Source organism: Mustela nivalis (assembly GCF_964662115.1).
Source record: "Mustela nivalis genome assembly, chromosome: 4".
NCBI lineage: Eukaryota > Metazoa > Chordata > Mammalia > Carnivora > Mustelidae > Mustela > Mustela nivalis.
The window spans coordinates 65,621,570-65,635,275 of NC_139023.1; the positions used below are offsets into that span (position 1 = coordinate 65,621,570).

Below are 13,706 nucleotides of genomic sequence, written 5' to 3' on the forward strand. Positions count from 1 at the left end.
GACCTCTAGATGTTCAACAGCCACTCTGCTAGGTCTGGCTGGGCTCCACCACACCCCGTTGTCACAGGGTCCCCGTAACCCCAAATGCCAGGCTGTGGGGCCCAGACACGATGGGGTGGGGCTGGCCTTTGCCTGGGACTTGGGACAAGCAGAGAGGCAGGGTTCAGCCCCCTTAAATAGCATGTGACCCCACCTGGGCTCAGGAGCCCAGCCTTCTCTCTGCCCAGACGTTGCTCCGGGAAGACAGAGCTGCAGGGAGCCATCTGGCCTTAGCCATGGCACTCCCCACCACCCCCCCCCCCGACCCCCAGGCAGCTCAGTGGGATGGGGAGGAATGACGGCTTCTGGGGACAGGGCAGTAGGTCAGTCCAGGGGCCAAAGATGTGAGCGTCACAGGGAGGGTGGCTACAGTCTGGGCCCTTCCTGCCTGCTCTGCTCAGACTCGCTCTCCCGAGTAAGTGGCAGCCCCAGGCCTGTGACTCAGTGGCGGGGCCCAGCCCCATGCAACAGGCATGTGTCACCAACCCCAGGCCAGGGCCTGCCCCAGCACTGTTCCCACCCAGCTTCCCAGAGCTCTCATCAGTGCTCCCCAGCTGGTTGCTCTCCAGGGACAGCCAGCCTCTGTCCCGGGTCCCTCACCCACCCAGATAGGAGACCTTTGTCTCCTCCCCACTCAGGCGGCTTCACTGACCCTTCCTTTTCCGGGGCCACTGCAGACCCTGTGCCCTGGCCATCCCGGGGCAGAACCGTACTCCGGAGCCCCTCACCAGCTGTCTGTGGTCCATCCGTCCCCAGGCCACCCCTTCCTTTGTCCATAAGCATTCTCTGTGCTGACTGCCAGCTCCACTCTGGCCACCACCATGTTGGGAGAAGGTGACACAGAACAGAACCCTGCTCTCGGGGACAGCATGGTACAGGGCTACACTGGTGGGGCCTGGTCCAGGGGCGAAGCTCTCCTTCAGGAGCCAACTCCTGCTGCCTGTCCCACAGCCCTTCCTAACCCAGAGAAACACGCCCCAGCCTCCTGGGGCTTTGCCGTGACTTCAGCCCCTGGTGCAGGGCATTATCTGTGAGGCTGGGTCCCATGTGCTCCCCCAGTCATCCTGATATCCTCTCTGTGAAGCCTCTCAGATGCCCCTGAGCTGCTTTCACAGCACACAGAGAGGCGGGCACTGCTGAATTGGAAAACAGTGGGGGGACTGGCCCTTCCAGGCCCTCCCAAGACCTTGTTGGCCCTGGGGACCCCATTCTGCCCACTTTCACAGAGGCTGACCGGGTCCCCATGGGAAAGAGCAGGGACAGCCCCAACAAAAGCCCAGGTTCCAGCCCATGAAATGCACAAGGGACCCCTCCACTTGGTGCCCCAGGCCCACTGAACTCTGTCTGGACATGGCAGGGGAGGGGTTGCTGGATTAAAGCTCCTCATTCAGCAAATCCTTCATTCAGTATATCTGTACTGAGCACCAACTCCGAGCCAGGGAAATGGCAGCACGCAGGGAAGGGGGTGCGGGGGCGGGGCAGTGTCAGGGCCACAGGGGTGCAGGCATGGAGCTGGCGGCCTGAGGGAGGGGCAGCAGGCAGGAACCCCGGCAGGGGATGGCGGGGGAAGGGGTGTAGGTCACACTGTGGACCATGTGAGCCTGGGGTTCCCACTCAGACCCGAAGCCGGGGAGAGCAGACCAAGACAGGGATGGCAGGGCATGGAGCATGGCTGTGCAGCAAGAGACCCAGGGCTGTTGACTCTTGCCGCCGGGAGAGTGGAGTTGTCCTAGTCAGTGCTGGGGGGCTGTGGAGGGGGCTGGGCCCGTACCGTTAGCTGCCTGGAAGCCTGTGGAGGCTTCCAGCCAGGCATCTAGCCAGAGAAGATCTGCTAAGGGTCCATTCCAGCCAGAGCAGGGCCGGAACGCTAGAACATGCTCTGCTGGAAAGGGGGTTTCTGGCAAGACCCCAGCCAGGGATGCCCTTCAACACCTTTCAGTCCTGAGGTTGGCGGCAGGCCCCTAGCACGCCGACGTGTCCCCGAGGAAGCCAGCCACCCCTGTGCGTGCCATGGTTTGTACTGGGGAGGGCATGGCTGTCTGCCCCCAGACGGCAGGGGTGCTCAGTGTGGAGATCCCTCAGTCCCCCAGATGGACGGGCCGGACCTCTGCTGGAGAGAGGACTGCTGCAAATGTGGGGAAGGACATGGGAACAGGAGGTGGGGCCCAGGGCTGGGGACACCTGCATGACGTTCCCTGGAGGCCTCCCTGGGGCTACTGTCATGGACACGGCCACAGTAAGACCGGGCGGCCACGTCATCTGGGCTGAGCGGGGGTGACACCAAGGCTGTGGCTGGCATGGGGGAGGGGGGCTGACCACTGAGAAGCCAGGTGTAGAGAGGCTCCCGGGACAGCAGCCACACCAAGGACATGTGGTCTGGCTACCTTCACTGCCAAGATCAAGGCCGTGGCCTCTGGTTAACTCTCCAGTTCCGTTCCCATGGAAACTACATTATTAGGCCCCCACAACCCCTGCTGGGTGGGCCATATGTGAGGAGACCCAAGAGCTACAGGTAGCTGTGAGGAAGTAAGCAGTGGGTTCTGGAAAGCCACCAGTCTGGGAACTGGGTGTGCCTTTGGGGACCCTGGACACTGCCCACTAGACAAGGTCTCCAAGTGGAGATAGCTTCCGCCCCAGCCAAGGAGCAGCAACCTCTGTGTCTGGGCACCCACAGACCCCGGGCCAGAAAGGCTGTGCAGGCACCCCTTCCTGGGAGGGGTGTAGCTGTGCCCACGTGGTCACTGAGGGGCCCCCCAGTTATTAAGAGCAGCTGGCTGCTGGGGTTCCCAGGGGCCTTGTCTCCTAAAAAGGCTAGGAGGGGCTCAGCTAGGTCCCTGACCCATTCCCCTAACACCCGGTATGGCCAGACAGCAGTGAGGGAAGCTGGGCTCTTCCCACGCCTGCCTGGGGAGGGGTGGGGCATGGGGCCCCCTGTTGCTCAGACAGAGGGCCAGCTGAAGTGAGATTTCTCCAAACCCAGACCTTTGGGGAAGGTCTGGATGTCTCCTTGCAAAGACTGCTCCCAAATCCCACATGGTTAGGCCCTGTACCCTCGGCTTCCTGGCCACTGGCCCTTTACTCAGGAGTGAACCTCAGTCTTGGGTCAGACACCATCTGACCGTTGGGGTTGGCTAAGGCAGGGGCTGCTAGGGCCACCGGTCCACACTGAAGGCGGCTCCTCAGCTGCCCAGACACCCTGGCCAAATAGCTCAACAGAGATGCCTGCTCCTTTGGGAGCATGTGCCGCCAGGATGTCATTCCCAGCTGCTCTCTGAGTGCGTGGACACGGGTGTCTTCTCACCTAGTGGGGAGAGACCAGCACCACCCTGAGTGTGGGCCACACCCTCGGCATCGGTCTCTGGTCCTGCTGGACCCGAGGACATGCACCTCCCTGGGGCTCCTTCCCAGGACTGGAAATGCCAGAGGGTGCCCCCAAATTCTCTAGAAGTCCTATAGATAACAATGAAGAAAGCAGCTGGGAATCAAGATCAAAGCAACCACAGGGCTCATTTCTTGGGGGAGCCTAACTATGGATGGGGCCCTCTGCACTGGACAAGCTTCTTGGGCCACTCATCTTGCCCAATTCCTCTGTCCTCTGGCCACACAGGGCACTGACAGCCTCTTAGTACGTGGGCACCAGGGACATGGACCAGGGCGGGTGCCATGATCCTCAGGAGGACACCCTATCATCTGGGGGCCCGTTGTTGGCAGCTGCCCAACTAGCTGTCTGGCCCGTATGTGGCCATGAGCTGTGGAGCCCGGGGGCCCCAGGCCATCAACACACTGCATTCTTCACCCTGAACTGATCCATGGTGACCACTGTGTCGCTAAGAAATATTTCCCAGCACCTGCAAGAACCGGTGAGAATCGCTGTGCTGAGACCTGCCTTCTAAACTGTGAGAAATACAATTCGGTGCTCAGTGCCTCCCATGGCTGTGACCGATGCTCTTCCCCCACTCGACATTGGAATCTCAGGGTCGCCTCCCTTTTGTTGCAACGTGGAAGTACCGGACACAAGGCTTGGGGGCCAGTGGTTCTTCCACACAGAGAGCCCATGAGGAGCCTAAGTCCGAGGCCTCCAGGCTGCTGGCCCTCGCCAAGCTGGGCCCGAGCTGGTTGCGCAGGAGGGAGCTCAAGACCAAGCCCCTTCCCAGCAGATGGGTTTGTCAGCTCCAGAAGATACAGGTGGGTGCTGGACCTTGTCTAACTCCTCTGGGCCCACCCACTCCCCGGCCCATGGCCAGAGTCCCTCTGTCTTGGGACCGCTGTGAGCCAGGGGGCTGGGGTGCATGTGCTGGCCGTGGGACTGGTCCAGCCAGGAGGAGCCAGCCACAGTATGGGGAACACAGGAGCCACTGCCCTCCACCCCGATGGGTCAGAGATGCCAGCACATGGCCGTTGAGTCACCCTGAGGGACAAGCGCAGGGTGGCTGCACATCCCATGCTGGTGGTCACTCTGTGTGCGGATAGCCCCCGGGGGTGAACAGTGGGGGCCAGACACCCTGGTACCTGCGGCCGACCAGCCCCGCAGGATCCAGGTCAGGAGCAACTGGCCACTGAGCTCAGTCATGCAGCCTAACCACCACCCAATGCCCAGACTCTCCTCCCCTGGACAGGGCGGCAGAGAGAGACAGGGGGCACCTGACCATGGATGGGGGCCATCAGCGCGCTCGGGGAGAGGAGGCCCTACCCATTAGGCCCCCACGTGGCCCAAGTGCGGTGCTGTATCTCCCCATTCCTGCTCCCAGGGTCGTGCAAACGGCCCCCCAAACTGCTCCCCGTTGCATGTCCATGTCCATGGGTGTGTGTGAGACACTCAGGGATGCCTATGAGTGCAGGGCTCAGGATCTTTAAAAGCCACTACACTAAGGCAAACCCACGGAAAGTAGGAAGGAATTTTCAAAAGAGAAAGAAGAGCGCTTTCAACCAGTCCAATGACAAGATCCAGAGTTTATTACTCTCGGAAGAACACAGACATGGAACACGGGGGAACCTGCACACAGGTATCTACAAATGAGAGCAGAAAGGAAAGTCGGCCGCAGGCAGGCGTGCAAGAGTGCGGCGCGTGGCAGGACCACAGCTCCTCCCGGTTCGGTGTCCGTGCGCAGTCTCAGCGGGAAGGCGCCCAGAGGCCCTGCCCACGTGGCTTATGTCCCCAGAGTGCCCAGACGTGGACTTATGTACAGAACACACCGCGACAGTGCTTCCCTGGCCCCTGGTCCTGAGGCACACTAGACTACCATCGGCATCCTGGGCCAGGCCGAGCCAAGGGAGGCACTGGTGTCCCCCGACGGCAGACCACAAGAGTGGTGCCAGGGTCCGCGCATCACCAAGCACAGAAAGGAGAAAGGACAGCCACCAGCGGCTCCGGCAAAGTGTCCACAGCCCAGAGATGGGGGCACGGGGGTGGGGGTGGGGACACAGGCACACACGTTGGGGATCGGAGCAGGACAGAACTGCTCCTGGAAGGCCGGGATCCCCGCTTCGAGCCTGGGCATCTGTAGCTCTCGGGCGGCCGGACCGCTCGGTTCCACACCCACGAATCCGCGCATCCGTCTGGAGAAACGTCTAAGCCTATTCCGGGCCAGGGAGCCCCCAGGGACTTCCTGTGACACCCTGGGAACTGAGCCACAGCCCGGCCCACATGGGGCCAGACCCCCCTGTGGTCTGCTGGGGTCAGGCAGGAGTGTGCAGCCCTCTCCACGGACGACCCGGGGTCAGAGAGCATGTGCTCTCCTCACCAAATCACACGGGGCTTTCCGGGTTTGCTCAAGACAAATGCTATTTTTTTTTTTTCAGTCTTGAGACTACAACACAAAAAATACTAGCTATCCAGATTTCAAGAATAGCACATACATTTTCAGAAACTCCCTGGGCCTTGCTGGGAGGTGGTCCTGGATGCAGGAGCAAGGGAGGGGCTGGCAGGTGAGTGCTGCTGTCTGTCCAGGCACGGACACAGCCCACACGCACGTCCTGTCCCAGAGCATCGCCGGGGCCTGGCACACTCACCCTGAGCCCCTCAGTGACCCGTGCTGGCCACACGCAGAGGCGCTCCTCTTGGAAAAGGCAGAGGTGGCCCCCAGCAAGCAGGACAGCAAAGGTCCTGTTGGAACCTCGTTGGAGAGAGGGTTCTAGGCAGAGGGGACTTACCATAGCTGTTTCTGTTTTTACTGGAAACAGAGTGGAAACACCAGGTGGATAGTGGAGGAGCAGAGAGTCAAAGGTGTGCAGGGGGGTCAAACTCGGAGGTACCTGGTCTCGGAGGTCCAGCCGAGTCCCGCGGGGTGGGGGTGGGCGGCAGTAAAGTGCTGTTGGGGCTGCTGATGTCCCCCTCCCCTGTGAGCGTCAGGTCAGCCACGTGCTCGCCCTCCATGGTCTGGACGCCCCCAGCCTCAGCTTCCTGGGAGTGGGGTGAGGGGGTCTGGGGAGCACTGAATGGCAGACTGCCAGCCGAGCTGGGGCTCGTCGTGGGGCTCGTCGTGGGGCTTGTGGCAGGGCTTGTGGCGGGGCTTGTGGTGGGGCTCGTGGCGGAGGGCCAGGGAGTCTTGTCCTTGCCATTGCTGGTCAAGCTTCTCTTGCCGAAGCTCTTGGCGGCGGTGGGTGAGGGCAGGGTCCGCTCCACGGGGCCGGGAGGTAAGCGCAGGAACTCAGGTAGCACCAGGTCCTCCTTCCTCAGCAGCCCACGCTGGTCGTCGGCTCTGTTGCTCTGAGCTTTGGAAATGAGCTCAAAAAACTCTAGTGGAAAAAAGCCCCGCATAGATCAAGCTTTAGAGAGTTCCACACCCAGGCCTGTATCACAACCACAAAAAGTTCACCTTCTAGGAAGCTCGCATTGTGGGCTGTCCCATGGCCCTGGAAAGTGTAGGCTCGGGCCAGCCAGGCACCTCCGTCTCGCACCCTCTCTGCCCCCAGAGCTGCAGGAAAGGCCCCGGCCGAGAACTCAGTGGGGTCAAGTCCAGACTTGAACAGACTGAAACCCCCAAGCAGACCTGGCTGTCTGAGGACGGCTCAAGAGGTGTGTTCAGCACCCAGACTCCAGCCCAGGGTCTCTAAGTACCTGGGGGAAGCCCTTTACCCATGTCCTGGCTCCCTCGTGATGCTGACAGGGAGGCCACCTGAGGCACGAGCGAAGCCCATGGTCTCCGAAGAGGGGCCCCCACTCTCTCTCCCACCTCTGCCTCCAGCCTCCTCGATGGCTCCCCTGAGCTCCTGTCCCCTTACCTGGGCTGTCTGCCAGCTGTAACTGGGGGGTCACTATTCAAAGGAGAAGGAGTCTAAGCTGAACTTTCTCTAGCATTTAAAGGACATTCTTAATTTTGAAAAATGACAAGGACTTTAAAATCTCAAATCTTAGTAGCTCTCAGCCGGGAGCAGGCTTGTGTCTTACTTTTGCCTCCTTGGTGGCTGGTGATAGCCAAGAGGGTGGTGAATGGCTTGGGTTGGCTTTCACAGAGAGCTAACTGTGGGCCCCCCAGCCTAGGGACTGCTCCCTGGATCGCAATGCAGGTCCCAGTAACAGTTGTTAGTTTTGATTCTGCCATTAGAAGCTTTCAGAAGAAAAAGAAGTTTCCATAAGTGATCACCTCTCCTTGGGTCTCTGAGGCCACCCTCCCTCTCCTCTGCAGGCCCAGGGAGGGCAGAGCATCTGGCCAGCAAGTCCAGGGCCCTCTTGGCCTCCGCCTTCTACCTGGCAACCCCTCCCCCCATGCTAGTGACTCTTGACACTACCAAGGCCTTGCAGGAGCTGGGGAAGAGGAAGCCGCACACAGACCCTTGGGAACCACTTGCTGCCCCCCTCGAGGGCACTCCCTGTCCCTTAAGGACCCAATTCTCAGTCTGACAACCGGGAAGAGTGTACAGCAGCCACAGACTGACCCGGGACGAGGGCACGCTCACTGGGATGGGGAAGGCATCCTTCTGATGTTAATGGCTCAGAGGAGCTCCTAACAACGGCCCTAGGAAACTGACATTGCAATTCACTAGAAAACGCGGAAGTTGTAGAAAGCACACATACCCTCTGCTTCGTCCAAATTAATTTTCTGATATTTTTTTTTCCCAATCTTTGCAATAGATTCTTCTCTCTTTGAAAGCCGGGGATCCCTAGCATTTTTTCCATTTTCTCCTTTTATTTTAATAGAATTAGACTTGCCTAGTGTTCTCTCCTCTCCCTGCATTAGAAGGAAAGTCAGAGTTCTGCTTACACGTTGGACACATGACAACACACAATCCAACAGTTAGAGACAAAAAGCACCCCCCGAAATATAGGCCACAGGGACACACACTTTACGTGCCTTGCAGGAAAACCAATCACAGCTATAAAAGTCACAAGAACAAGAGTGTGAGTGTGAGGCATCCCCCTCCCTCAATGCAGAGGAACAGCCAGCCCACGGTTAGGGGAAGCCGGGCACCAGATGGGGAACAGGGGTGCAGGGCCGGCCCCCGAGCACATGGCCAATGGGCACAACGGGAGGCCAATGGAGGAGCGTGAGGGGCTCGGCCTGCCCCGGAGCTGCACCACCCACCAGCAAGGGACCCGTGCAGATGAAGGCTGGGGGGAATTACCGTAGCCGAGTGATTTCTGGAACTGGAATTTACAGCTGTATTCTGTCTGGTTGGTGTACTTTTCTGTTTTTCTGTGGATACCGAACACAATGAAACATGCCTTATGATTTCCACAAATTGCAAATTCTCCTGAATGTTCAAATGTAATTCTATTTCTATTGCTTTTGAGCTGTAGAGAAGCTGTAAAGAAGGCCCAAGTATGAAACATCCCGTATCAAATATGCACACACAGGCCAAACCCCTAGGTGCAGGACTAAGGAACAAAGACCATCCTCTCCCCCTGTCGTATCTGGGGTAGGAGATGCGCCTCGTCTGAAGACACGTGGGAGGCACGGCGGTCCCCTGCAGTCGAGGGGAGGCGTGGTGAAAGGAAAGCTCATTTCAGGTACTGTATGAACATTTTTTAGAAAGCAGAAGAGTCTCACGCTGATGATGTTTTCAAACACGGCTGTTGCCCCCACATCAGGACGGTGGGCTGGCCTCTGCTGGCACCAGAGGGACAAAGACCACTCCTCTGGCCTGGAGCTCTAATGTTAGTGCTCCTGCCTGCAGCACCCCCATCACCTTCCCCTGTGCACAGGCAGACCAGAAGGTCTGACCTTGCCAGACCCTGAGGGAGGGCCCCGTCCTGCTCGGCAGCTCACCCGACAAGGGCCAGGTACCAGGCCCCAGAATGAGCACAGCATTCTCTAGAACCAAGGGTGGGCCCAGGAAGGTGTCTCCTCTCTGCAGTGAGGCGGGAGAGGAGCAGGAGCATGGAGGGCCTCCAAGGGGACAGAGATAAGTGCGCCCAGCTACACTGCAGAGCAGAGCCAGCCCTCACTGGGTGGAAGCCCAGGAAAGGGAAGAAGCTGCCCCAGTGGCCCCTGGCAGCTCCTTGCAGAGTATCTCCTTGCTCGGGTTCTCAGTAGGCGGTTCCAGAAAGCCCTCTCCAGGAGGCATGCTGCCTATTGCTCTCTGCCTTGAAGGGGGCTGGACGTTCTGAGGAGGAGCATCAGGGCAAAGCATGGGGGACTGATTGCTGGCCCCAAGGTCGGGCACCGGCCCAGGTACTCCAGGATCCCCAGGTCAGGCCTTTCGCAGCAGAGTTAGCAGGAGGGAAAGGGCTCCATAAACCTCCTAATTCCCTGCACACGAGCAGCAACGGGGGCGTGGACGGCGCTAGCCCTCCACCTCATCTCTGCTGGGCCTGTGTCCCTCATGCAAAGCACCAAGAGGCAGCAGTCTCTGGCTAAGGCCCTGGACACAGCGAGCACTGGAACCTTAGCACAATCCTGTGGCGGGGGGTGGGGGTGTGGAGCAGGACTGTTGCCCCTTCTTATAGCCAAGAGGACACACCCTGCTCATCAGCAGGTGAGCTGATCCCCAGCAAGGCCCTCGTGCTCCTGGTCCCCCTGCCTCCGGCCCACAGACGGGCCTGGACTGGGGTGGGCTGGGCCCCTCAGATGCCTGGCTAGGGGATCATGAGGCCCCATAAGACCCTAAATGAGACCACCCAGATAGCAGCACTGGGGGCTTCCAGGAGGTGCACAAAGGGGACCCTAGCAGGCTAGGGGGACAAGGGGAAGCCTCGGGGCCTTGCTTACCTTTTCCTCTGGAGGGCTCCTTCTCCTCCAAGATGACCCGCTGCCCGTCCAGACTTGATATGGGGGCGCCAAGGTCCAGGGGCTCCTTCTCTCCACTCTAGGGCAGAGAGGGAGCATTGAGTCACTCACCCTGGTCGGAACTCTCTGAAATAGCTGCTCACAGGAAGACCATCCCAGGTATGATGGAGTCACACACCAGGGGACCCCAGATCCTGTCACCTCGGAGGGCTGCCTTAGAGGGCACTCCACAGGTGCCCAGCCAACACGCGTGGGACCTCCCCAGGGCTGGCCACCCAGCTTCTGAGTATCGGCTGGCCCACAGGGACAAGGATCTGAGACCCGGGGGGAAGGAAGCCTTGGGAACACTGCAGACCTCTCAGTACAGGGCCAAGCTTTGAGCTGCAATGAGTCTGCTCACTGTAAACCAGTCCCTGGCCCCTCAGACACAGCCAGAGGGTGAGAGATGAAAGCGGAATGCCCCCTCCCCCTGGCCAACTACACAGACAAAAGACCCTGAACTTGGAGTTCGGGTCCCTGAGTTCCGTTAGTCGAGAGAACGCTAAAAGTGACTGATGTCCTACTGGGGAGTGACCTCCAGCTCCCGACACCGCCCATGAGGAAATGGAGCGCCAGCCCACAGGGCTGCCCTGCTTTCCACCTTCCCGACGTAGGTAGGCACCATTCACCAAAGAAGCCACATCTGCCACGAATTCTCTGTGGCCAGAGCCCCAAGGCAGCGGACCCACTCTTTCAGGTGATGGTCTCAGCAGCCAGAACACAGCTCATCCAGGAACAAGCCCAGGGGTGTGCTCCTAAGACTCACCCCAGTTTACAGAGAGGAAGACTGAGACCCGAGGGGTGGAGCACTAGCTAAGAATCACAACAGAGTAAAAGCAGGATGCCTCAGCCATGCCCCTCCCTGACCAGCACAGCCTGGCCTTGGCCAGTGGGCCTCCCTGCTAAGCTGGGGAAGGGGCTTCTGGTTACCCTCAGGGTGTCTGTGCGAAATTAAAATCCTAAAATACTGGTGGGGCACCTGTGTGGCTCAGTCCAAGCATCCCACTCTTAATTTCGGCTCAGGTCATGATCTCAGGTCATGGGATTGGGCCCTGTGTGGGAGTCTGCTGAAGATTCTCTCTCTCTCTCTCTCTCTCTCTCTCTCTCACGCCCCCCGCACCTGTACTCTCTCTCAAAAAAAAAAAAAAAAAAAAATCCTAGAAGTACTTGAAATCATAGCTCTGATAAAGTTTATCTCTGAAGAAATGCAGGACGAACACTGTCGTTAATCGCCACGTTTCGCAGCAGAACACAGGGCTTTCAGCATAGGCCAGGTCTCAGGTCCCAGGACATCTCCTGCAAACACCCTCTGCTCACAGGGACAGGGTACTCTGCCCAGGTTCACACTGGTGTCTTTGTCCCAAAGCACGGTCTGCTCCCACCCACTCACCTTATTCATACCCCAGGGGCCCTTCTTGAAATGACAAGGTTTTCAATCTAGAGGTGCAGACGGGACTTGGGCCATGTCAAGGAGAGCGCTCCCATGAGGCTGCCAGCAGAAGTCTGGCAGCCACTCGCACGCAGGATGCATCAGTGCCCCCAGCACTCAGCCAGCGGAGCACACCTGCAAATGGGAGGGGGACTCCAGGGATCTCTAGGGGTGTGTTTCTCTTTTTGGAGTCCCTGGATCAAAGCCACACCTCCATGATCACCCAGAGTCCACTGGGAGTGAACAGGGACAAACAAGCCACAAGGACCTCCACTTACTGGGACACCTTCCCACCAGGGCCTCGTGGCCCTTGCTCTGGCTTAACCCTGTCCGTGAAACATCGAGGTCCCATAGGCCTGTCCGCACAGGGAGCACAGCTTCGGGCCCCTGGGTCACTCACCAGCCTGGCCACCAGCTCGTTCAGGTGCAGGCCATACTTGGCCACCACAGGCCGCAGCACTTCTGTGACGGGCTTGGTGGGCTTGGCCTTGAGCCCCACGGACCGATTAATTGGAACCAGATCGAGCCTGGGTGGAGGGGGAGACACACGAACAGAGCTGTTGCACATGCATACTGAGTTGCTCCTCCCGGAGGGCACCACAGCGTGGCAGCTCCATGGGGTCCCCGGGTCGGCGCCAGGTTGCGTCTGTGGAGCATCTTTGGCAGAAGAAGGAAGCCACAGGGACAGGGGTGGGGCTTCTAGAAAGTTTCCAGTTGGGTGTCATAGCCGGCAAAGATGCCCACCCCCACGGGTGGATGGCCAGCACTCTACCGTCCTGCCCACGTACCCCTGAGTGTGGCCCCACAGCAGCTGTGACACAGGATGGAAAGTGGCCCCTTGACCCCATGGGTCCCTGGGGGTTGCATGCAGCCGCTGTCAACCCACCATCCTGCTCATGAAGGGGACACCAGCCTTCCTTTCCCAGCCCAGCATGCAGGGCTCACGGGGATGTCCCCAGACACAGCTGCATGGCCCTGGAGCCCTCAGGACACAGCTGGGGCATTTTCGTACCGAAACAAAGTGCGCTTCTCTAGCCGCAGGTCTCGAGACTCCAAGATGCTACTGTCTTGATGCAGCACCAGAGGCTTTGCGATGCATGGAGAGAACAGAAACCAGGTCAGAGTGGGGGCAAGCAGTGCCCTTGACCTGCTCCCAGACTGCACGGGGAGGTACAGTGGCGTGGGAAAACCGCAGCTTCTAAACCAGCCACCCCATGGAGGCCTCGTGTAGACAAGAGAAGGCTAACATGCCAAGGGCTCCGGGCAAGGCGGCTAGGCTGCGGCGGCAGAGCCATCAGCCAAAGGGCCTCACCCAGCCACAGCCTCAGGGGACTGGGCAGATTTAGTGGACGAAACAAATAGACCCACTGTTCTCCCCCGCCTCTGGGCAGCATCCCCCAGGAGAAGGGCCCTGAGGGTCCACGCAGCCCCCTACCTTGTCCCCGCCCACCAGGAAGAGGTCCACAGCAGCCCCATTGATGCCGTGTCGCTCGCAGAGCCCAGCCAGGACCTCTTTGATGGACAGCCCTGCCTTGACAGCCACCACGCAGGACGTCCCATCTGGGAGCTGGATACAGCAGTGCTTGGCGGCCTTGTCCCGCTCTGGCCCGGAGGTCCTGCAGGCCTCCGACTAGGGAGCCGGGAGACAAGTGTTATGGGCAGGTGTGCAGGGCGCCCGGAGAAGGGCTCCAGCCAGCCGGTGTGGGCAGGGTGGGGTGGGGCGGGGCGGGCATGGGCCACGATCCTCCTTTAGCTGCTGGCAGAGGGCCCACCCTGCCAGTGCCAGGGCCAGGCTGAGGCCTCTGGTGCTCCTTCCACCCAGAGGATACTCTACACCTCTGCCTGGGTGAGGATGTGGCCCAGGTTCACCAAGGGCCCAGCGGGGGACACAGCCACAGGGTAGGGGTGGGTGGGCAGGGGGAGGCAGGGCCCTGGATCGCTGCACAGGCAGAGGGTTTTGGGACCGTCTGCATCATTCACTGACTAAGTCAGAGGCGCAGGGCATCACTACTTAGCACTCTGTCTCAGCACCA

General features: G+C 59.6%; 1 protein-coding gene across 7 annotated transcripts in view; it reads right to left on the reverse strand.

Moving 5' to 3' along the window:
• The window catches only part of RGS12 (regulator of G protein signaling 12), a 104,618-nt gene that overhangs the window by 1,715 nt on the left and 89,197 nt on the right, over positions 1-13,706 (reverse strand). For 4 of the 7 annotated variants that reach the window (XM_082728732.1, XM_082728731.1, XM_082728730.1 and 1 more), the window contains 7 exons: positions 13,109-13,303; positions 12,686-12,759; positions 12,074-12,200; positions 10,188-10,284; positions 8,602-8,672; positions 8,054-8,207; positions 6,292-6,774 (listed from right to left, as the gene is read on the reverse strand). In XM_082728732.1, coding sequence (XP_082584858.1) covers positions 6,292-6,774; positions 8,054-8,207; positions 8,602-8,672; positions 10,188-10,284; positions 12,074-12,200; positions 12,686-12,759; positions 13,109-13,303 — 1,201 coding nt within the window. Of the gene's footprint in view, positions 1-4,969; positions 6,775-8,053; positions 8,208-8,601; positions 8,673-10,187; positions 10,285-12,073; positions 12,201-12,685; positions 12,760-13,108; positions 13,304-13,706 lie in introns of those variants that run through there. The other 3 variants (XM_082728733.1, XM_082728734.1, XR_014311168.1) reach the window with 2 other exon arrangements.